Raw genomic sequence first — 22766 nt, 5'->3', positions numbered from 1 at the left:
AATCAATACTTGCTACAAAAACTGCCATAAACTGGTTACTTCTTCTTTTTTCAAACCATGAAACAAGGAAAGGTTTGTTGCAATATATTTGTAACTTACCAATACTGAGCTACTAAGTTTCTATTAGATGCTTCAACTAAGATCTGTGCTAAGAAGACTGAAATTTATTCAGACAGCAGTGAAAAATGAAGCCTCACTAGAGACACTGAGATAAAGCTGACCCCTAAAGGCTCCTTGGTGCACATTTGCAACCACAGTATTCACAGCACGCTGTACAGTAAACTAGCAACAGATTGGTTAAAAACAGTTTGAATTTTCAACTTCTCATTATACAGGCAACATTTTTAGAAGCAATCATATTAAATAAATGTGTCTCTTTCACAGTTACTGGATGAAATTTTAAGCTGGACAGGGACCAATGCCCTGATTTTCTACTTTTTTCATAAACCATATGACTTCCACATGCTGAGAATGTTTTATGCTTTAACCTGCAGTAAAGGCTTTACATCATTTTACTGCTCAGTGCCTGAAATGCAACAGAATCACCCCATCCATTGCAAGGAATATATTTGGCTTCAACCAAACCACTAGTCAGAAAAAGTTTAATGAATGCTTTTCTCAGTAAGTAACTTTGCATTTCCATAGAATAAAACAAAATCTGAAGTGAGGGTAGGGGGAATATATTCTTATATTTCAAAGTTTTCCAACTCTAAACAAACATTTTAGCTTTTATATTTATAAAATAATCATTGAACACTTAAAAACACTGTTTAGTAGAATATCTTTCAGCAGAAAAACACTGTTATATGGAGTTATATAGGATATTTCTCCTATTTTTTGCAAAGGTAATATTTCAGGCTAAAATATAAGATTAAAACAAATAATTCTGGAAATTCTAGTTAATAACAAACTAAAACCTCAGCTTTGTATCAACACATTGTATATCCTAAGTTTGAGATTTAGAAAAAAAATAATCTTTTTTTCTATTCAGGTCAATCTAAATAAATATGCTACCTCATACTTATAAGTCAGCTTATCCGTGTAAATGACCAACCACAGAAATTTCAAATCACAGGTTATAAAACATACCATATAATTACACACCGTGTAGCTTCCAGTTTTTAGAGTATCTAAGGTCCTTTACTGATAGGTTCAAGAATTGATAAGCCAAATATGTAAATACATTAAATTCTCAGCAGTCGAAAAGACAAATTATGCCGATTTATTTAAAAGTCCATTATACTAAAAATATATGACAAAAGAATGGTTATTGAAAAACTTACATTTCCGGGTGAATGAAGTACAAATTATATTATGTTAATTCTTCTAGTGTAATGTTTTTAAATATTAAAGACTGTGAGAAACAAGAGATGTTGCAATCCTCTTCCCTTTGTAACTCCAATTGAAATTCGGGGGAAAAAAAAATCAGAATTCAAATTTCCCAACCTCAACTTACACACTTAATTCAACTAGATCTAACTCAGCTGTGCAATTTTAAAATAAGTTTAACGCAAAGCACTACAATCTTGATGTGATAATTACCTGCGAAATAAATGCAAATTAAAACCAAATGCAGGTCCTCTTCATCGAAAGATGCATCTTACAGCAAAACCACTAAAAGCACAACCACATAGAACCAACTAAAGAAACAGGCATAGGAGGCAGCATGTCCATCAAAGAAGAGAAATGTACCATGCCAGAACAGAAACGAAGCACGGAAGAGAGGGAGGGAGAGCAGGCAGGCAGGCAGAGAGAGAGAGATGGCAGAGGTTTCTACACCTGCAGGATCCCACAGAAATTAACTAGTTACATCACTCTACCCTACATGATACGTAAGATTTTTAAAGCTTCAGGGTAAATAAAAACGGTAATCACTCTAAACCATCATTCAACTTTACATAGTATAGTATTTGTAATGCCAACTGCATTCTCCCCTTCACTCACCCAATGTTTCCTCTCGCTTCCATACCAGCTTTCAGCCAAATGCGAGACAGAACAGGGTGGGGTAGAAGAAAAATACAAGCTGCGCCTTTTAGCGAGTCCCCACGCACCCCCCTCAACAATTTCCAACAGTTTTTCCTACTACGAAAATAAGTCACCCAACCACAGGATACACAACAGTCATTCCGTGTCTTCAGCAGACACACAGGGTCGCGTACAGAAGTGGGCACTCCCGACCCCCACCCCTCCGCCCCCGAATCTTAAGTAATGTTTCATCTATGGAAGGCGAAGACGACCAAGGAGACCTACTGTTTCGGGGTGAGGATGGGTGGAGGACTCCTTTCCAAGTAGCCCCAATAGTGTAACCAAAACACGGTTCCGGAATAAAATATTAAGAACACTCTTCCTTTCCCACCTAGCTACCGACTTAAGGATGCAAAAAGCCATCTCCACCGCACCTCATCTCTCCGAGACGCCTGCCCTGAGTTTGCGGTGGAGCTGGTCCCAGGAGACGGGGAGGAGTGTGAGCCGCCGATGGGACACAAACGAGTTGCTCCCCGAGGCCACCCCGCGCCGCTCCGCTAGCCCAGAGGTCCCGGAGCCGCACCTCGCGCACGCCTCTCCGCCCAGGCCCAGCTAACAGCTCCGACTCCGGCTCTCGAACTTCCTCTCCTGAGACATTTATTCAAGGCTAACCCATCGCCCGAGTGCACGTCACCCAGTTTCAAACACAGCTCTGCACCCCAAACAAACCCACGCACCTCAAATTCTCCTCACAGTTTCCCAAACTCCAAACTGGAGACCCCACCTCCAGGATTCAAACCTTCCGCCCACTGGGGAGGCAACCAGGGGAAAAGAGTTGGGAGCACCCGACGCCTTTCAATTACTGCCCCCACAAACTGCCCCACCCCAGACCCTGCGTTCGGGTCACCCCCGCGAAACCCCACGCTTCCTCCTACCTCTCAGTTGGGCCGCTTAAGACACTCATCCCCAGTCCACTCACTTACTCCCCCCAACACCGCCCCCCCCCAAAAAAAAAGTGAAGAGAAAGAAGTGAGGAAAGAGACTGGAGAGACTTGAGGCTTCCAAACCACTCGACTCACCTCAGAATGCTTGCTGAGTTCTCTCCGCCCGGCACAGCCCCCTCCCCAACGTCCCGGTACGAAGGGCTGAGGTCTGAGGTAGGGAGGAGGGGAAAGCGGGAGGGGGAGGGGTGTCTTCCGCGTGGGGCGCCCGTCGGGAGGGGTCTGGGGAGGGGTTGAGGCCGGCGCAGGAAGAGGAGAAGGGGGAGGGGAGGCCCCTATCTCCCAGTCTCCCCCTGAAAAACCTCCCTTGTCTCAATCACATCAGACTGACTGTCTTTGTCTGGCTGACAACCGCCATATTGATATCAACAGCCCCGCTCCCACCTGCTGCCACCGGGCGGCCCTGGGAGTTGTAGTTTTTGTCTCCCTTGAGTAAAGGTGCGGGACTCTGCGTCCCGAGGCCCCAAGGAACTACAGCTCCCGGCAAGTACCGCGCCAGTGCGCCTTCCCACAGGGAGGAGGGGAAAGGGGCGCCAGAGCCGTAGGGACTACACATCCCAGCATACCATGGATTCTGGGCCCAGATGAGGGACATGATATCATGCTGGGGTGAAGAGGCAGGATGAATTGGCGGCGCGGATGAATTTGAGCTGACGGAAGGAGGCGTTCTAAGAGGAGAGGAAAAGGAAAGATGACCACGGTTCCCATGATGCACGGAGAGATGACTACATTTCCCATGATGCACCGGGAAGGAGCGAAGGGGGAAAAAAGACTGCATGTCCCGCGATGCTCTCGGCGGGCCCGTGGTGGAGATTGAACCGGAAGACGCTTTCTGGGTTTGAGAAGTCGAGGAACTGCTCCTTACCAGCCAAAAGTCCAGCATGAAACTGGTGAGTCTCTGCTCTTAGATCGGAGGGCATATCCTTTTGGAATTCGTCGTTTCCACCTTGGGTAGGGAACCGTCGCGGACGAGGGGTGGCAGGAAACTAGAAGGTGGAGTGAACCAAGGAAAGCTGATGTTTGTTGTTGAGTTTGACTTCCAACGCAGACCCTTCACAACTGCTAGATGCAATTCATCCCTTGGCGCGGCCCTTTTGATTAGATAAGAGATTGAATCTTGTCACCTTTCTTCACAAACGAACCAAGGTTGGACTTTATGAACCAGGTTTGATTTGTTTCCCGCCTGCCACGTGAGTGTTATAATTGGTACACTTCTTTCCACGGGATTGATACTTGAAGCGTTCCTTTTTACAGTTGTTGAGAAGGTTTGGTAACATGAACAGAGTTTAGAAAATTCTAGGCGGATCTTAATCTCTTATTTAATTCTCTGTTATAGACCCCTAACTTCCCTTGATCATTCAAAGGAGGTCGAAGTCAGAGTGTGATCTTGGATGGTTTGAGTCTTAAATTCTGTATAAGATGGGCTGAGAGGAAGTGTTAACTGGCGTTACAGTCTAGAGCTGTAGGGACTGCGTGAGCTATGGTTATATGGAGCATGCCAGGATACCTGGAAAAGTTCTGTATCACAAAACTGAAACGCTTGGCTTATAGGAAGGCTGTTCAGGCTTTTGTTTTGAGCCATTTAATTCTCAGTGTGCACAGATTTAACTAACTTACTCCAACTAATTAATTGGAATTAGTAATAGCATAATTTGAGTAGAGAAGGTGTGAGATGCTGTTTCTCAGGCTTTAAAAGTCATGTTCCTGCAGCCAGGTATTGTCAGGCTTTACTTTCTGAAGTTTCTGAGGAAAAACAAAAGGTTTCTCTTAATTATTTGAGCATGCTTTTGAAAAGTACGTGTGTATGTACCCACACACGGTACAGGCATATATATTCTGCACAGTGTCAGCTGTTCTTTGAGATGGCAGAGAACATAAGAAAGGTGGATTCAATTCCAAAACTGTCTCTATCTAAAGCTGTTTCTATTAGAAGGGCACACAGATCAGTAGACCTTGAGAGTGTCAATTTGCTTTGGGGTCAGTTTTCCAAACATTTCAAAATGCAGAATTGAAAATCACCACCCTTGTCCTAAAGAAGCATGCAATCTAATGAAGAAGATACAAAGTAATGAAAAAGTTATAATTCACCTCCATCTGGGTGAAAGGAGTCATCATGTTTAGGGTTTGCTGATTGAGAGGATACAGGGGGTATGTGGGGGAGTCAGATACAGCTCCTTTGGAAAGGTAGTTCTTGAACTGATAAGAAGGTCAAGTGCGCTGGGGCCTTCCTTGAAGAGGGTTCAGCTGAGAGAAGCCAAAGAGCTTGGCACCTGAATGGTTGAAACACAGACCAGGTGTCGTCAATAAAAGATAAATCATGGTTGATGTGTGTGGTGCGAAGGCAGGCAAGTGGGAAGCAGGTTTTTTCCTATAACAACTCATTTGCTGATTGTATCAGAGCCAGGGTTTAATGTACATATACTTTGGTTTGCTTATAAAATTCTCCTGCTTACTTTATTTAGAGATGTGAAAACGTGGAAAAAGTAGGAACATTTTTTTTCCTTTAAGAACCATAAAATGCCTCAGAGGAAGAGGGATTGTTCTATCTATACTCCTTCCCTCTTTATTGTTCATCCACCTAATAACTAAAACTCATTTGGTACTTGATGATTTATAATACAGGAGTATCTTTCAACACAGCAAAGTGGTTTCAGAAACACTGACAGCAAGTTAGACTTCTTTTTTGTCCTGCCTCCCATACAGTTGGGCTTTCCAGGTAGTGCTAGTAATGAAGAATCCACCTGCCAGTGCGGGCAACTCGAGATGCGGGTTCGGTGCCTGGGTCAGGAAGATCCCCTGGGAATAGGAGATGGCAACCCACTCCAGTATTCTTGCCTGGAAAATTCCATGGGTAGAGGAGCCTGGTGGGCTACAGTCCATGAGATTGCAAAGATTTGGACATGACTGAGAGTGACTAACACTTTCATTTTTTCTTTGTAATATCAGGCAACTTTTTTTGAGGAAAATTCATCTTCAGTTAATCAGGACAATTTTGAAAAGAACAGGAAAATTAGAAACATATCCTCTAGCACATTTTAGAGCCTATTCTCCTTTTAGTATCGATTGAACCTGATTGGGTATACCCTGATGGCCAAATTCAGCAAAGCATAGAAAATTGAACTCACCGGGTCTTTAACAAAAGACTTTGGGAGCCCCCTCCCCCCCCCCCCCCCGCAAAAAAAAACCAAATTCATTGACAGAAATCAAGTTTGAAACATCATGGCCAGGAATTTAGTCATTCAAATAGATGAATGTTAAAGTGAATAAAATAACTAACTAGCGGTTCAAAAATAAATCATTTGTCACACTTCCTGTAGATAGTTCCAGAGCTGGAGAGAATCCTCTAGTTTATTCAGTCAATAACAATGTATTATACAACCACAGTATACCCGTGGCATTCAAAGTTTTAATACTTTGCATTTTAACTATTGAATTTGACCCCAAGGATCAATGACATGGAATTATTTGTAATTTTGCTGAGACTAAAGTTTGAATGTGATTTTAAGATGACTGATAATCCTTAGTGAAATGAGCCTGATTGCCTCAGAATCCAGGACTTTCTGCAGTTCCGTTGCTCTCTTGTTAAAGATCTGAAAGAAAGGTCACTTAAACGCTCGTTCTATGCTATACTCTGAATTTGATGGAGAAAATTATATGCTGTAGTTGTATTTATGAATTTAAAACCTCAATAAGGCCGTGAGTTACTTTCTTCAGCGGTCTGGGCTCCTTTTTTACAAAATGCTGTTTCATTATTACTGGCTTTGGGCGGGGATGGACAGGTGCAAACTTGTAACTCTCCAGTTTTCTTAAGAAAGCAGATGGAGCAAAGAAATGGATTCATTCAGCTGAGGACAGGTAAAGCACCAAGTGGAATTGTAGATTTGAAAGAAAATACTGGCTTGAAAGGGGCAAATCCTGCCTCAAGGTCAATTTAAAAAACACATCCCTTTAAGCATATCCCTTTGGGAAGGGATGTGCTTAATCCTTACCTTGGATCTGAGAGCAGTGGATTCTTCCTGCAGTTTTAAGACTTGCAAAATCCTTTTGGCTTCTCAAACTTTGGATCAGGAACAGAAGATGGCTTGCTGTAAATAACAAACATAATTTTACCAGGACTTAATTCACCTGTTTCAGTACAATTATTAAAATGTCAACCTGGTTTCACTAGCTCTGTGTTTCTCTTTGCTAGTTGATTAGAGCGCCCTCGTGTGTCTCTATGGTGTAATGTCATTTCTAGCTTTCAAAAGGCTCTTTCTATCACCACCTCAGTATGATAGGGTTTTTTTCTCCTTAGAATGTTTTCCTCGAGCTCTGAAAACTGACATAAGGCCGGACCACTGTTCAGTTGTGCTCTGGGATTAAACTGGGTATTTTACTCTCGGGCATTTCTAAGTCCTGATGGTGACTCTGAAGATTAAACCTTTTATGCTTAAGGCAAAAAAAATATATATACACCAAGGTGAGTATGGAGAAGGCAATAGCAAGCCACTCCAGTACTCTTGCCTGGAGAATCCCATGGACGGAGGAGCCTGGTAGGCTGCAGTCCATGGGGTCACTACGAGTCTGACGCAACTGAGCAACTTCACTTTCACTTTTCACTTTCACACAATGGAGAAGGAAATGGCAACCCACTCCAGTGTTCTTGCCTGGAGAATCCCAGGGACGGGGGAGCCTGGTGGGCTGCCGTCTATGGGGTTGCACAGAGTCGGCCACGACTGAAGGGACTTAGCAGCAGCAGCAAGGTGAGTAATGAATTAAAAGGAAAATTTTATATTTGTGTAATGTAATAGGGCTTCCCTGGTGGTTCAGATAGTAAAGAATCGACCTGCCAATCCAGGAGACCCGGTTCCATCCCTGGTCAGGAAGATCTCCTGGAGAAAGAAATGGCACCCCACTCCAGTGTTCTTGCCTGGAGAATCCCATGGACAGAGGAGCCTGGTGGGCTGCAGCCCATGGAGTTGCAAAGAGTCGGACACGACTGAGCACACACACAATCTGACATACAATACAAGCATGACAGCATTGCTGCTGCTTTTAACTGTAGTCACACGTTTGTTTTGTAGCTGGTTTGCTCTGGGTACTCAGATTCCTCTGCCACTTGCTGTGACAATCGGCAAAGGGTGCTTGAAGGTCTAGGACCCAGAGTGCAGCATGGCCACGGAACCAGCATTCCAAATGGAAAGTTCGCTCCTGGCTTACCAAATACCAACAGAGGTCCAGGCAGAAACTGCCCTTCAGTCATCATCACTCATTTATTCATTCACCAGATCGTCCTGAACACCTGCCTTCTCTGTGCTAGGCATTGCTTAAGGTAATGCGTATGTTCCAGTGGAGAAAACAGATTTACTCTCTGCCTTTATGGGAAATAAAGTCTAGCAGGCCCACTGTGCAGTTCGACAGTATTACAGTGAACTTTCTGATGGAGAGATGTCACTGGGCCCTGACTTCAGTAGATTTCTTTTTTTTTAATACGTATGTATTTATTTGGAGTGTTGGGTCTTAGTTGTGACTCACAGCATCTTCTTGCATCAGGCTGGATCTTTCATTGCAGTGCACGGATTCCCTAGTTGCAGTGTTTGGGCTCCAGAGTGTAGTTGCAGCAGTAGGCTTAGTTGCTCCTGGGCAAATGGGGCCTTGGCTCCCTGAGCAGGATTCACACCTGTGTCCTCTGCATTGCAAGGCAGATTTTTAACCGCTGGACCACCAGGGAGGTCCCTCAAGTACTTTTTAAATTTAAATGTTGTTGGTGTTCAGTCACTAAGTCATGTCTGACTCTTTATGACCCCATTGACTGCTGCATGCCAGGCTTCCCTGTCCTTTACCAGCTCCCAGAGTTTGCTTGAACTCATGTGCATTGATTCAGTGATGCAATCCAACCATCTCATTCTGTGTTGCCCCCCAAAAATGTACTTAATGGTATCCTAGAGGATTCCTCCTTAATATTGTAACAGACATGGCCAACTTACCCTCTTTGGCTTAACCATTGTACCAGTAGTGTATGAGAATATATTTCCCCACCCTTGCCAAGTAGATCATCTGTTTCTTTAACTATATGTCTTAACTAATGTAACTGTCTCCTTTATGAGTTCTCACATCCTCTTGTCTCTTAGACTGAGCCGCATTTAGTAAAACGTCCTTACAGTAGTGATGTATGGACGTGGGAAAGCGTGTCAGATCTCTTCAGATAAAAAGGTGGTGCCGTAAGAATCTTTTTTTTTTTTTTTAACTTTTAATTTTACACTGGAGTATAGCAGGAGACCCTTGTTCGATCCCTGGGTCCAGAAAATCCCCTGGAGAAGGAAATGGCAACCCACTCCAGTATTTCCTGGAGAATCCCACGGACAGAGGAGCCTGGCAAGCTAATTCCATGGGGTCACAAAGAGTCATACACAGTTTGGTAACTAAACAACAAAACAGCCGATTAATTTAGGTGAACAGCGAAGGGACTCAGCCACACATGTACATGTATGCATTCTCCCCTCACTCCCCTCCCATCCAGGCTGCCACGTGACGTTGAGCAGAGTTCCCTGTGCTATACAGTAGGTCCTTGTTGGTTATCCATTTTAAATATAGCAGTGTGTACTTGTTGGCTAGTAACAATCCTCAAAAGGAACTTTTCAAAGAACCTGTGGTGTTGCTTTGAAAGCACTGACGAATGGCAGCAGTAATTATTATGACAGTATTATTGGGTCTGGCAGATCGGAGAAGCAGCTGGGTCAGGCGTGCCTCAGTGGCAGCGGAGACCCCACACCCCGCAGAAAAGAAGAGGATGTCCAGTCACATGAAGCTAGGAGCTGGGGCATCAGGAAGGGCTAACTCAGAAGGGCAGGTGTCAGAGTTGTCAGATAACCTGAGAAAAGGCAAGAATGCTAACGGAGAGGATAAAGGGGAACAGGAAAGACTGTAAGAGAAAGGAGTCGGCTTGAGACCACCAAGGGTCTCAGCGATCAAGACTGAACTGTGATGGGAACTTGACTGTGATGGGAACTTGACTGTGAGAATAATAAGGAAGTTTCAATTGTCCTAGTTGACCGTATATCTGAAGGAAATGCCCGAAGGGTCTAAAACAGTTAAATTTATAGAAAACACACACTTTGAACTTTGGCTGTCTCATGGATAGATAATCAGATAGATGGTGTTAAAGAAAGCCATTCTTTAATAGAAATTGCAAAACTAACACTCTTTTTGCCCTTAAGGTACAGTTTATTTTTCATCACTCATGCTTGTGAAGGGGACAGGGAAGGTGAATAATAAAAGGTCTTACATAATCTATTCGTCAGATTTATGGCTTAAGCGAAGATTGGCCTTTCCTGAATACATTATTTCTGTATTTTTCTCTTCCAGTAAAATAGAGAAATGCATAATTAGATGCTCTAATTTAGTAAGTCTTCTCATTTTTTTTAATCAGCCTGTGAAAATACAGGTAAACAAGCAGTAGTATTAATAATGTAAAAGCTATTATAATTGTTACTTTTGTGCATTTTTAATTTATAAGTTTTTCATAATAATGGTTATTATTTGTTACTGCACATGGGCTTTCTCTAGTTGTGGTGAGTGAGGCTACTCCCTAGTTGCCCTGTGCAGGCTTCTCATTGCAGTGGCCTCTCTTGCTGCAGGGTACAGGCTCTAGATGCTCAGGCTTCAGTAGTTGCAACATGCAGGCTCAGTAGCTGTGGCACACGAGCTTAGTTGCCCTGAGGCATGTGCACCAGGGATCAAACCCATGTCCCCTGCATTGGCAGGCGGATTTTTATCCACACTGCCACCAGGGAAGTCCTTCTTTTACATTTTTAAGATAGCTTTATTGAGGTATCCTTACCATACAACAAAACTCATACATTTAAAAGGTACGATGCAGTGACTTTTAGTACATTTACAAAGTTGTGCAACAACAGCCGCCACAATCCAAATTTAGAATATTTTCATCACTCCAGAAAGATCCCTCGAGCCCATTAGCAATCCTCGTAACTACCTCCAGGCGCAGGCAGCCACTGGTCTGCCCTGTCTTGTAGGTTTGCCCTTTCTGGTCATTTCATATGAATTGAGTCATGGGATACACAGTCTTAGGCGTCTGACTTCCAGCATGTATTGCTCAGTCACGCTCTACGTGAACATGTCACATTTTGTGTATCCATGTACCATGTCGATAGGTACTTGGATTGTTTCCACTTTGGGACTGTTAATACTGTGTGGGCAGAAGTGTTTGTTTCTGACTTCTCCATGTTTTCATTTCTTTTTCTGGCTTGTTTGCACTGGCCTGAACCTCCAATACAATACTGAATGGAAGTGGAGCAAGCGGGGGTGCCAGTCTTAGGGAGAAAGCGTTCAGCCTTTCACCTCTGAGTATGATAGACGCTGTAGGGTTTTTGCTTTTTATTTATGGCGGTGCTGGGTCTCCATGGATGCTCGGGCTTTTCTCTAGTCATGGTGTGCGGGCTTCTCGTTGCAGATCACGGGCTGTGGGGTGCATTGGCTCAGTAGCTCTGACACATGGACTTAGTTGCCCCAAGGCATGTGGGATCTTCCTGGACCAGGGATCGAACCTGTATCCCCTGCATTTGGCAGGAAGATTCTTACCCACTGGACCAACAGGGAAGTCCTGAGCTGTAGGGTTTTTTTTGTTTTTTGTTTTTTTTAAGATACCTTTATCAAGTTCAGGATGTTCCCTTCTAGCCCTAGTTGGTTGATCATTTTTATCATGAATAGGTCTCAAATTTTATCAAATATTTTTCCTGTGTGTATCAAGAGGATCATGCGGTTTTTGTCCTTTTTTATATTAATATAGTATATTACCTTTGTTGAATTTTGAATGTTAAATCAGTATTGCATTCCAGGCATAATTACCAGTTGATCATGAGGTAGAATCCTTTGCTGATGTTGCTGAATTTGTTTTGCTGATATTTTGTTGATGGTTTTTACATATATATTCATGAGAGAAATTGGTCTGTAGTATTTTTTTGATGTCTTTGCCTGGCTTTCATATCAGTAATATTGTTCTCTCAGAATGAGTATTCCAAAAGAGTTTGTGTGGAAAACTGGTATTATTTTTTCTTTTAATGCTTGGTAGCCTTAATCAGTGAAGTCATCTGGGCCTGGGCTTTTCTGGGAAGATTTTTAATCAGCTGTGTCCATTTCTTTACCTGCTGTAGTTCTCTTCAGATTTTCTATTTGTGCATTACATTTCTTTTAATTGTGATAAAATACACACGACATAGGATTTACTATTTTAACCATTTTTAAGTGTACCGTTCAGCTGGAAACTCCAGTGCTCTGGCCACCTGATGCAAAGAACTGACTCCTTTGAAAAGACTCTGATGCGGGAAAGTTGAAGGCGGGGGGAGAAGGGTATGACAGAGGATGAGATGGTTGGATGGCATCACCAACTCAATGGACATGAGTTTGAGTGAATTCCAGGAGTTGGTGATGAACAGGGAGGCCTGGCGTGCTTCAGTCCATGGGGTCGCAAAGAGTCGGACACAACTGAGCGACTGTACTGAACTCAGTGACTTCAATCACAATCACACTGTCGTGCAGCCCCACCATCCATTTCCAGACACTACTTGGCATCGTATCTTCAGGGTTCATCCATGTTGTGGCGTGTGTCAATTTCTTCCCTTTTTAGGGTTGAATACCACATAACTGTTTATCCACGCATCTGTTGATAGACACTTGGCTTGTTTCCAGCTTTTGGTCGTTGTGGATAAAGCTGCTGTGAACATGGGTGTGCAAGTATCTATTCAAGTCTGAGCTTTCAGATCTTTTGGGTGTATGTCCAGAAGTTGAATTGCTGGATCATGCAGTAGTTCTGAGTTTCACTTTCTGAGGAAGCAGCATGCTGTTTCCCATAGTGTCTGTACCTACACATTTTATTGAATGCATTCCCACCAACATTGCGCAGAGACTCTGATTTCTCCGCATCTTCACAACTGCCCAACGCTTGTCGTTTTCTCTTAGTTTAGATAATAGCCATCCTGCAGGGGGTGGGCCATCAGAGCCTCCCCCTTGGCTCAGCGGTCAAGAATCTGCCTGCAATGCAGGGGACATGGGTTTGATCCCTGGGTCAGGAAGTCCCCCTGGAGAAGGAAATGGCAACCCACTCCAGTATTCTTCCCTGGAGAATCCCACCGACAGAGGAGCCTGGTGGGCTACAGTTCTTGGGGTCTCAAAGAGTCAGTCAGACATGACTTAGCAACTAAACAATAACAACGGATGTGAAGTACTATCTCACTATGGTTTTGATTTACATTTCCCTACTGTTTAGTGATTTTGAGCGTCTTTTCGTTTTTTTTTTTTAAGATAGGTAATACATGCGTTTTGTTTAATTTAAAAAAGCCTGTACACAAGTTTTAAAAGGAAAAAGATCCCTTAACACCTTTATATTTCTCCCCAAGAGCAATCTGAGTTGTCAGTTTCTTGTGTATACATCAGAAAGATTCTGTGGAAATATACACATTTGCGTAATTTGCAGCCCTTTGTTTTTTACATGGAAGTTAAGATACTGCCCTCTCTAGTTTTGCATGTTTCTTTTTCTTTAAGTTAGAAATACATTTTAGAGATCATTTCATATCAGTATGTAGAGCAGCTTCATTTTAAAATGAACACTCCAAGCCATATGATCATCTCAATAGATGCAGAGAAAGCCTTTGACAAAATTCAACATCCATTTATGATAAAAGCTCTCCAGAAAGCAGGAATAGAAGGAACATACCTCAATATAATAAAAGTTAATATGACAAACCCGCCGCAAACATTATCCTCAATGGTGAAAAATTGAAAGCATTTCCCCTGAAGTCAGGAACAAGACAAGGGTGCCCACTCTCACCACTACTATTCAACATAGTTTTGGAAGTTTTGGCCACAGCAATCAGAGCAGAAAAAGAAATAAAAGGAATCCAAATTGGAAAAGAAGAAGTAATACTCTCACTGTTTGCAGATGACATGATCCTCTACATAGAAAACCATAAAGACTCCACCAGAAAATTACTAGAGCTAACCAATGAATATAGTAAAGTTGCAGCATATAAAATCAACACACAGAAATCCCTTGCATTCCTATACACTAATAATGAGAAAGTAGAAAAAGAAATTAAGGAAACAATTCCATTCATCATTGCAACGAAAAGAATAAAATACTTAGGAATATATCTACCTAAAGAAACTAAAGACCTATATATAGAAAACTATGAAACACCGGTGAAGGAAATCAAGAGGACACTAATAGATGGAGAAATATACCATGTTCATGGATCAGAAGAATCAATATAGTGAAAATGAGTATACTAAAAGCAATCTATAGATTCAATGCAATCCCTATCAAGCTACCAATGGTATTTTTCACAAAACTAGAACAAATAATTTCACAATTTGTATGGAAATACAAAAAAACCTCGAATAGCCAAAGCAATCTTGAGAAAGAAGAATGGAACTGGAGGAATCAACCTGCCTGACTTCAGGCTCTACTACAAAGCCACAGTCATCAAGACAGTATGGTACTGGCACAGAGACAGAAATACAGATCAATGGAGCAAAATAGAAAGCCCAGAGATAAATCCACGCACCTATCTTTGACAAAGGAGGCAAGAATATACAATGGAGAAAAGACAATCTCTTTAACAAGTGGTGCTGGGAAAACTGGTCAACCACTTGTAAAAGAATGAAACTAGAACACTTTCTAACACCATACACAAAAATAAACTCAAAATAGATTAAAGAACTAAACGTAAGGCCAGAAACTATAGAACTCCTAGAGGAGAACATAGGCAAAACACTCTCCGACATACATCATAGCAAGATCCTCTGTGACCCACCTCCCAGAATATTGGAAATAAAAGCAAAAATAAACAAATGGGACCTATTAAAATTAAAAGCTTCTGCACAACAAAGGAAACTATAAGCAAAGTGAAAAGACAGCCTTCTGAATGGGAGAAAATAATAGCAAATGAAGCAACTGACAAACAACTCATCTCAAAATTATACAAGCAACTTCTGCAGCTCAATTCCAGAAAAATAAACGACCCAATCAAAAAATGGGCCAAAGAACTAAATAGACATTTCTCCAAAGAAAACAAAGATGGCTAACAAACACATGAAAAGATGCTCAACATCACTCATTATCAGAGAAATTCAAATCAAAACCACAGTGAGGTACCATTTCACGCCAGTCAGAATGGCAGTGATCCAAAAGTCTACAAGCAATAAATGCTTGAGAGGGTGTGGAGAAAAGAGAACCCTCTTACGCTGTTGGTGGGAATACAAACTAGTACAGCCACTATGGAGAACAGTGTGGAGATTCCTTAAAAAACTGAAAATAGAACTGCCTTATGACCCAGCAATCCCGCTGCTGGGCATACACACCGAGGAAACCAGAATTGAAAGAGACACATGTACCCCAATGTTCATCGCAGCACTATTTATAATAGCCAGGACATGGAAGCAACCTAGATGTCCATCAGCAGATAAATGGATAAGAAAGCTGTGGTACATATACACAATGGAGTATTACTCAGCCATTAAAAAGAATACATTTGAATCAGTTCTAATGAGGTGGATGAAACTGGAGCCTATTATCCAGAGTGAGGTAAGCCAGAAAGAAAAAACATCAATACAGTATACTAATGCATATATGTGGAATTTAGAAAGATGATAACGATAACCCTGTATGTGAGACAGCAAAAGAGATACAGGTGTATAGAACAGTCTTTTGGACTCTGTGGGAGAGGGCAAGGCTGGGATGATTTGGGAGAATGACATTGAAACATGGATAATATCATATAAGAAACTAATCGCCAGTCCAGGTTCGATGCAGGATACAGGATGCTTGGGGCTGGTGCACTGGGATGACCCAGAGGGATGGTACGGGGAGGGAGGAGGTGGGGGTTCAGGATGGGGAACACGTGTACACCCGTGGTGGATTCATGCTGATGTATGGCAAAATTAATACAATATTGTAAAGTAATTAGCCTCCAATTAAAATAAATAAATTTAAAAATTAAAAAAAAATTTTGTTAAATGAACACTCCATATGCATACTTAATGAGTTTAACAAGATCCTGGGTCATTTGTTTTCATGATACTTTTCATTCTAAAGAATGAAAGAGTTTCAGTACTCCTTTCAAATTTTTTTTAAAAAATATTTCTACCAGAAACTTTGTCTTTTCATTGTCTAAAGGAGGAGTTCAGAATCAGGATGTTAGCCTCAAAGATAGAGTTCAATTTCCCTCACATACATCCCTCCCAACTATTTGAAAGTCTTTCACTGTTAAAGTTAGGGCATGTTTTTTGTTGCTAATATAAAACATAATACATAGCGTGTGAAATTAGTATCAACACATCTCAAAAATATTTTCAAACTATTGCTAGAAAAAAATCAGTGGCATAGTGTTTTGTTGTTTAGGTATTCCTACTGTAAGTTATCTGACCAAACCGTCCTCTGTTGCATGAGGTTATTTCCAGTCCTTTTGCAATTAGAAATCATGTTGCATAGATAATCTCTTTTGTGACGATCTTTGGAAGCGTATCTGTAGGATACATTTCAGAAGGTATATGCATTCTTTATTTCATTTTGTTGTCAAAATGCCCCCATAGCGACTTAAGGGATTACACTCTTGCTAGCAACTATATCCCAGCTCACCACTGCAGTATTATCATCAAGCTGTCTGATTTTTTTTCCTCCCTGGGAAGTGAAAAAAAAGAAAGGTGTATCATTATATTTATTTTTCTCTCATTATATATAAGACATGGAACATCTTTTCATATGTTTAGAAAAGCATCTTTATTTCCTTTTCCTTCTCATCTCTCTTCTCCCCAGCTTGATCAATTCATACTTCACTTTTCAACAGTTCTGCCTTCTGTAGCTTTAGAATGTGTTTTAATATGTGGTAGTACTTGTACCCACTCATTTTTCTTCACTTCAGAATTTTCCAGACTATTATTTTTTTTTCATATACAATTCAGAATGATGAGTTTCCAATAAAATTCTTTTCATATTTTCCTTGGAATCAGGTTAAATTTACAAAATGTAAAGAGAGAATTCACTTATTTCTTCCATCATATCATTGGATCTATCTAAGAACAAGAAATGTATTTTTCCTTTATCTAAACCCAGTTTTAAACATGTCTTTTGGTTATTGCTATAATTGGAATCTTTGCCTGCATTGTTCACTTATAAGAAGGGTATTTCTTTTTTGCATTCTTCACACAGCCCTTTGCTGAATTTTCTTATATTGAAATTTAATACTTTTTCCATTTAATTCTTTTAGGTTTTTCAAGTGTATAACTTGGCAGATGATTTTTTTTTTTACTTTATTTTACTTTATAATACTGTATTGGTTTTGCCATACATTGACATGATCTTTTAAATCTCGTTCCTCACCCCCTACTCCAATAGTGTAATTATATTGGCTTATAGTTTGGAATAGGAGTGGGGGTGGTAGGCATTTCTATTCTAATAGACATTTCTGTTCTATTTCTGATATGTGGACATGCTGCTTGAACTGAACATGCAAACTGTTATATTGATTTCTGGCTTGAAATTTTGTGTATTTTAATTTACATACTGCTTTCTTGCTCCAAAATTTCTAGTCACTAAAAAAAAAATGAGATTGTTTCACATAAGCCAACAGTTATTTTCTGAGGGGGAGATCTATTTGTGTTCCATTGTTTGTTCTAGGTAGTTAATTATATCTTGCAGGCCATTTCCAGACTTTTGAGAAAACAATGGTTTTTAATACTGCAAGTCTTAGGTGCTGCAGAGCAGACTTGTGGAAGTAAAAGCATTCCACGACCTTAAAATAAAATTGCCCGGTTTCCTTGGAAAGCAGAACAGCCAGAAATAGTTTCTCTGTACTTAAGAGACAGGCCTGATAAAGGCAAGAAATGTAAACAAATCGTCTGTTAAAATAAACATAATTACCACACCAAAAAATAAAAAACCTGAAGAAACAGAGAGGAGCTCCGGGCCCTCAGCAGTAGCTTATTTATTCTAAGCTGCATTTGATTCAAGCTACACAGATCCAAACGGAGGAAACCGTTGATGAACAGCTAACTATGGGGTAGTTAAAACGAACAGTTAAGAGAAACTCTATCAAAATTGCACTGTTTGGTTACACAATCCAATAAATGTTATTAAAGGACTATCTTTTATTAAATCTGAACCTCTTAGGTGCTGTAGGGCAAACAAAAGATGGGTAAGACATAGACCTTCCCTCTCAGTAACTCATCATTTAATAAACCATAATGAATGCCCTGTGTACACTGTTCGTGTGTCTGTGACTGAGTGTGTGTGGTTTGAGTGACTGTGCATGTGTGCTGAGTCACTTCAGTCATGTCTGACTCTTTGCAACCCCATGGACTGTAGCCCACCAGACTCCTCTGTCCGTGGGATTCTCTAGGCAAGAGTATTGGAGTGGGTTGCCACTCCAATGGAGTGGATTCCTACTCCAGGGGATCTTCCCGACCCAAGGATCGAAGCCTTGTCTCATATATCTCCTGCATTGGCACACGGATTCTTTACCACTAGCACCACCTGGGAAGAGGATTATGAAAGGTGAATTCCATACCGAGAATCAAAATTTCCTAGAGAAGTAAAGTTTAAGCTGACCTTGGAAATATCGTGGCTTACAAATAAGTTGGAGGAGGAACATTATGGTCTTATTCCAGGTAGATGGAACCATTAAGGGATTTGGGTTTTGTTCATAGTTCTTATCTTCTTCCCCACCACCACCCTCCCAGCACACACAAAATAATAATAATAGTCATAAGTGAGAGGAAACTTTGGAAGGTGATGGATATGTTTATAAACTTGATAGTGGTGATGGTTTTATAAGTGTATGCTTATTACCAAGCTCAGCAGGCTATTTACATTAAATACATACACCTTTTCACATACCAGTCATATATCAGTAGAGTGGTTTAAAAAGAGATTTGGAAGTGAGTGTTCCATTTTCCAAATAATGTGTTCCATTTTCCAAATACTGTGCATATGCAATTTAATACATTTTTGCTCTGTAGCAGTGTGTACAAAAATGCACACATTTCTGTCCCTCACATTCTTCTAATTCATCACTTTAGAATATCAACATTGTTATTATATGTGTTATTAACATCTGAAGGATTTATCCGTGTTTATACGTGTGATTGGACTTCCCTGGTGGCGCAGATGGTAAAGTGTCTTCCTGCAATGTAGGAGACCCAGGTTCGATCCCTGGGCTGGGAAGGTCCCCTGGAGAAGGAAATGGCAACGCACTCCAGTACTCTTGCCTGGAAAATCCCACGGACAGAGGAGCCTGGTAGGCTACAGTCCATGGGGTCACAAAGAGTGGGACACGACTGAGAGGCTTCACTTTCATACATGTGATTGGAGCTCTAGCTCACTGCAGTTAGGGCCAGGGACAAACTTGCTGGAATGGAAGTTAGAAAGGTAGATTGAAGCCGCAGTAGTGGAGTATCAGTATAAGACTTAGTGGTTTGGGAAGTAACAGAGTACGATTTTTTTTTTTTTAAGAAGTTTCAGGGATGTTTAAGAATGTTTACATGCCCAAAGCTTTAAATTCATCCCTTCGGACGCCTAGGACAGAGGAATTAGAAGAAATGTATTTTTCACAGTTAAAAACTTTGAAATGTGAAATCAAAAAAGATGATTCGTTGCAGTTACAGAAAATATTTTTAAAAGTGAAATCAGGACAGGAGGCATTAAGGAGCTTAACAAATGCATCAAAGTAAATCAGAGTCAGAATTACCTACTTAGGACAAGATTTGTCTAAACTAAGCACCTTTACAGGGACCTCATGAACAGTAACAGAAGTTGTGAATACATCAGAAAATGAGAGGGGTCCTGAGAATCACTGGGCTCAGTCACCACTGGGCACCATGTAAGAAGTGTCCAGGGAAGAAAAAGAGAGCAGAGACCCTCACTGATTCCTTGACGTTCTTCTTTATTGAGAAAGAGGTGGGGAAGGCCCCATTCCCGCAGAACCGGTGAATGCCTAGAATATTCTTGGTCACATCAATAGGTTGAATAGAGAGAAACCTCCTAAAAAAAGTGTGATGCTGTCCTCAGGATATTTTTTTAAATAAAATTTTCAGACAGTAAAAGAAGCAAACTTGTCATGTGTGCATACGGTTGGTAAATTTGTATCTAGTTGCACATCTGAGTATGTTCTGGCTTCTGTAACTCAACATTTTGTTGACCTGAAAGTTTCGAAGGATGAAATTGATGGCTTGTTGGTTAAACTGTGTCACCCGGCCGCAAATAGCAGCTTGGTAGAGGACTGGCAAAGTGCCTGCGGGATTACCATCTCCTTGTAGTTTTCTTGAGGGAACCCTGAGAAATTCAGCCTGGCGCAACCTATTTCTGGTCTCGGCAAGCTGCTTCTGTTCAGTGGGAGACTGTCAGCTGAGACAACGTGGCTTCTTTTAAAAAGCAATCCATCCAGCTAAAGTAACAGTTCTTCACAGGGACTAAATAAACGAAAACTTGTTTAATTCACTTGAATTTTTAGAATACTTTTCTCAAAATAAAGAAAGCTCTATTCTAGAACCAATACATACTCATATGTTTTTTTCTGAATATAACTGAAAGATATAAAAAGAAAAAAGCTTGCTCGAATCTCACCACCTAGAGTAATCACTGTGTCATGTTCTGGTCTCTAATCTCCTGTGATGGATGTGTGCGCTGATACCCTTCAGACTCTCATGCTGTGAATCTGTTAGGATTCAATTCAGCTCTGAGAGATAAGAAGCCTGAAGTAACATGGCTGAAACGGTTCAGTTGTTTGTCTCTGATGAAGGAAGTCCAGGGGTAAAGAGTCCAGGTCCCCACCATCTTGAAAGTGTGGCTTACTGTTTGTGATCCAGTGTGACTTGACCAGGTTGGGCCGTCACATCCTTTTTCTAGTCAGCAGGAACGAGGCTTCCAGGTGGCGCTAGTGGTAAAGAATCCACCTGCCAATGCGGGAGATACGGGTTCGATCCCTGAGTCAGAAAGGTCCCCTGGAGTAGGAAATGGCAACCCACTCCAGTATTCTCGCCTGGAAATTTCCATGGACAGAGGCGCCTGGCGGGCTACAGTCCATGGGGCCACAGAGAGTCCAACACGACTGAGCACAGACACACAGGAGGGAGGAAGGAGCAAGGAAAGGCATGCTCCTTCCCTTCAGTTAGTTCTCAAAGTTGCATGCACACCTCGATATATTCCTCTTGGCTAGAATTTAGTTATGTGGCTACATCTAGTTGCAAAAGAGACTGGTAAATCTTATTTGTTTATTTATTTGGCTGTGCTGGGTCTTAGTTGCAGCATGTGGGATCTAGTTCCCTGACCAGGGATCAAACCCAGGCCTCTTGCATTAAAAGCAGAGTCTTAGCCACTGGGCCATAACAGAAGTCCCAAGACCTGGGAATCTTTATTCCAAGTGGCTAGAATTCCACCTGAGATTTGGGGTTCCCCTATGAAAGGGCAAAGGGAAATACAGATAATGAGATGACTGTGTCTGTCACAAGCCTTTCCATTTTGAATATTTGGAAGCTCACTTTGGATCTTTTTATAGGATTACATTGTGTGGATTTATTCCTCTGTTGGACATTTTGGTTTCCATTCCCTACTGCCCCATACAACGCGGAAGAGAACATACTTTTATTTATATGTTTTCGCACCCATCTCAGTGTTTGCTTAGTGTCAGTTTCTTAGGTAAAATTGCTCTGTATGCACATTTCAGACTTTGATTCAGTGTTGCTTTTCGTCTTTCATATTTACCCACCCAGTGTCAATAAGAGTTGCCATTTCCCCACATCCTCACAGTCAGTTTCTTTATCCTGTGCTAGTGTGTGGACAGAGTATTTTCTCTCTGTGTTAGATTTTGGGGTTTGCCTTTTTTTGGGGGTGGGCTGTGCCAAATCTTAGTTGCAGTATGTGGAATCTACTTCCCTGACCAGGGATTGAACTCAGGCTCCCTGCATTGGGAGCATGAAGTCTTAGCCATTGTACCACCAGGGAATTTCCCTCAGTGTAGTTTTCATTTGTACTTGTATTACTTTTATAAAGGTTGAACATCTTTACTTTGTTCTTTTTTTTAAGGTGGGAGGGGACCCTTTATAGTCATTTGTGAATGACCTGGGATTTTTTTTGCCCATTTTTCCATTGGAATCTTTTTGTTACTCATTTGTTCGAGTTCTTTATATTTTAAGGATGAAATTTCTTTGTTTTGATTTTATAAAATTTTTACATTATCTCTTTTGCCTTGTTTATTTATTGTGGTTTCTGCCATATCAAAATTTTTACTATAAATAATCAAATGTGTTATTTTCTTATAGGATCATAGCTTTAGGATGGTGCTTTTCCTACCCCACGATTATATCAAGTATTTCCCTTAAGTTTTAGAATTTCTCTGCTCATATTCCATATGACGATTTTCCAAGAAGTATTTGATCATAAACCACAACAATCTGAAAATCAAAATCAAGTTAGTTCCTCCAGTAAGAGTATATCTCCTTGCTGCCATTTCCATAGGGTCAGTGTTAGTTTAAAAAAAAAGAAAAGCAAAACCCTACTTTTTTGTTCTCTCCCAAGGACCTGGATGGGAGAGTCAAATGAAAGCTCTCTCCTTTTTAACCCCTGACTTAATACTGATGTGACTAGTAAGACTTTTGGTTCAGAAGCTTTTTCCATACCCCCAAAACATTGTTTGCTAGCTTGGTTTTTGTCGCCAACATAAATAAATGCATGTAAAGAACCCATCATGACGTGCTCAATAAATGGTAGCTGTTTTAGAACTATATTCACTTAATCAAAAACTGTTGGTCAGTTCG

General features: G+C 41.1%; 2 protein-coding genes across 27 annotated transcripts in view; one reads left to right on the top strand and one right to left on the bottom strand.

Moving 5' to 3' along the window:
• The window catches only part of HMBOX1 (homeobox containing 1), a 196863-nt gene extending 193443 nt beyond the window's left edge, over nt 1–3420 (bottom strand). For 11 of the 26 annotated variants that reach the window (XM_069576724.1, XM_069576727.1, XM_069576730.1 and 8 more), the window contains exon 1: nt 3045–3361. The gene's annotated coding sequence lies outside the window, so the exon portion shown is untranslated. Of the gene's footprint in view, nt 1–3044 lie in introns of all 26 variants that reach the window. The other 15 variants (XM_069576721.1, XM_069576723.1, XM_069576731.1 and 12 more) reach the window with 4 other exon arrangements.
• Nucleotides 3421–3525: 105 nt separating this feature from the next.
• Nucleotides 3526–22766, top strand: part of INTS9 (integrator complex subunit 9) — a 144164-nt gene continuing 124923 nt past the window's right edge. The window contains exon 1 of the mRNA XM_069576706.1: nt 3526–3856. Within this exon, the coding sequence (XP_069432807.1) occupies nt 3848–3856 (9 nt within the window). The 5' untranslated portion in view covers nt 3526–3847. The remainder of the gene's footprint in view (nt 3857–22766) is intronic.

This window comes from Ovis canadensis, chromosome 2 (assembly GCF_042477335.2).
Source record: "Ovis canadensis isolate MfBH-ARS-UI-01 breed Bighorn chromosome 2, ARS-UI_OviCan_v2, whole genome shotgun sequence".
In the NCBI taxonomy this organism is placed as follows: domain Eukaryota; kingdom Metazoa; phylum Chordata; class Mammalia; order Artiodactyla; family Bovidae; genus Ovis; species Ovis canadensis.
The sequence above is the reverse complement of the archived record's forward strand: the minus strand, read 5'-3'. Positions and strand labels throughout refer to the sequence as shown.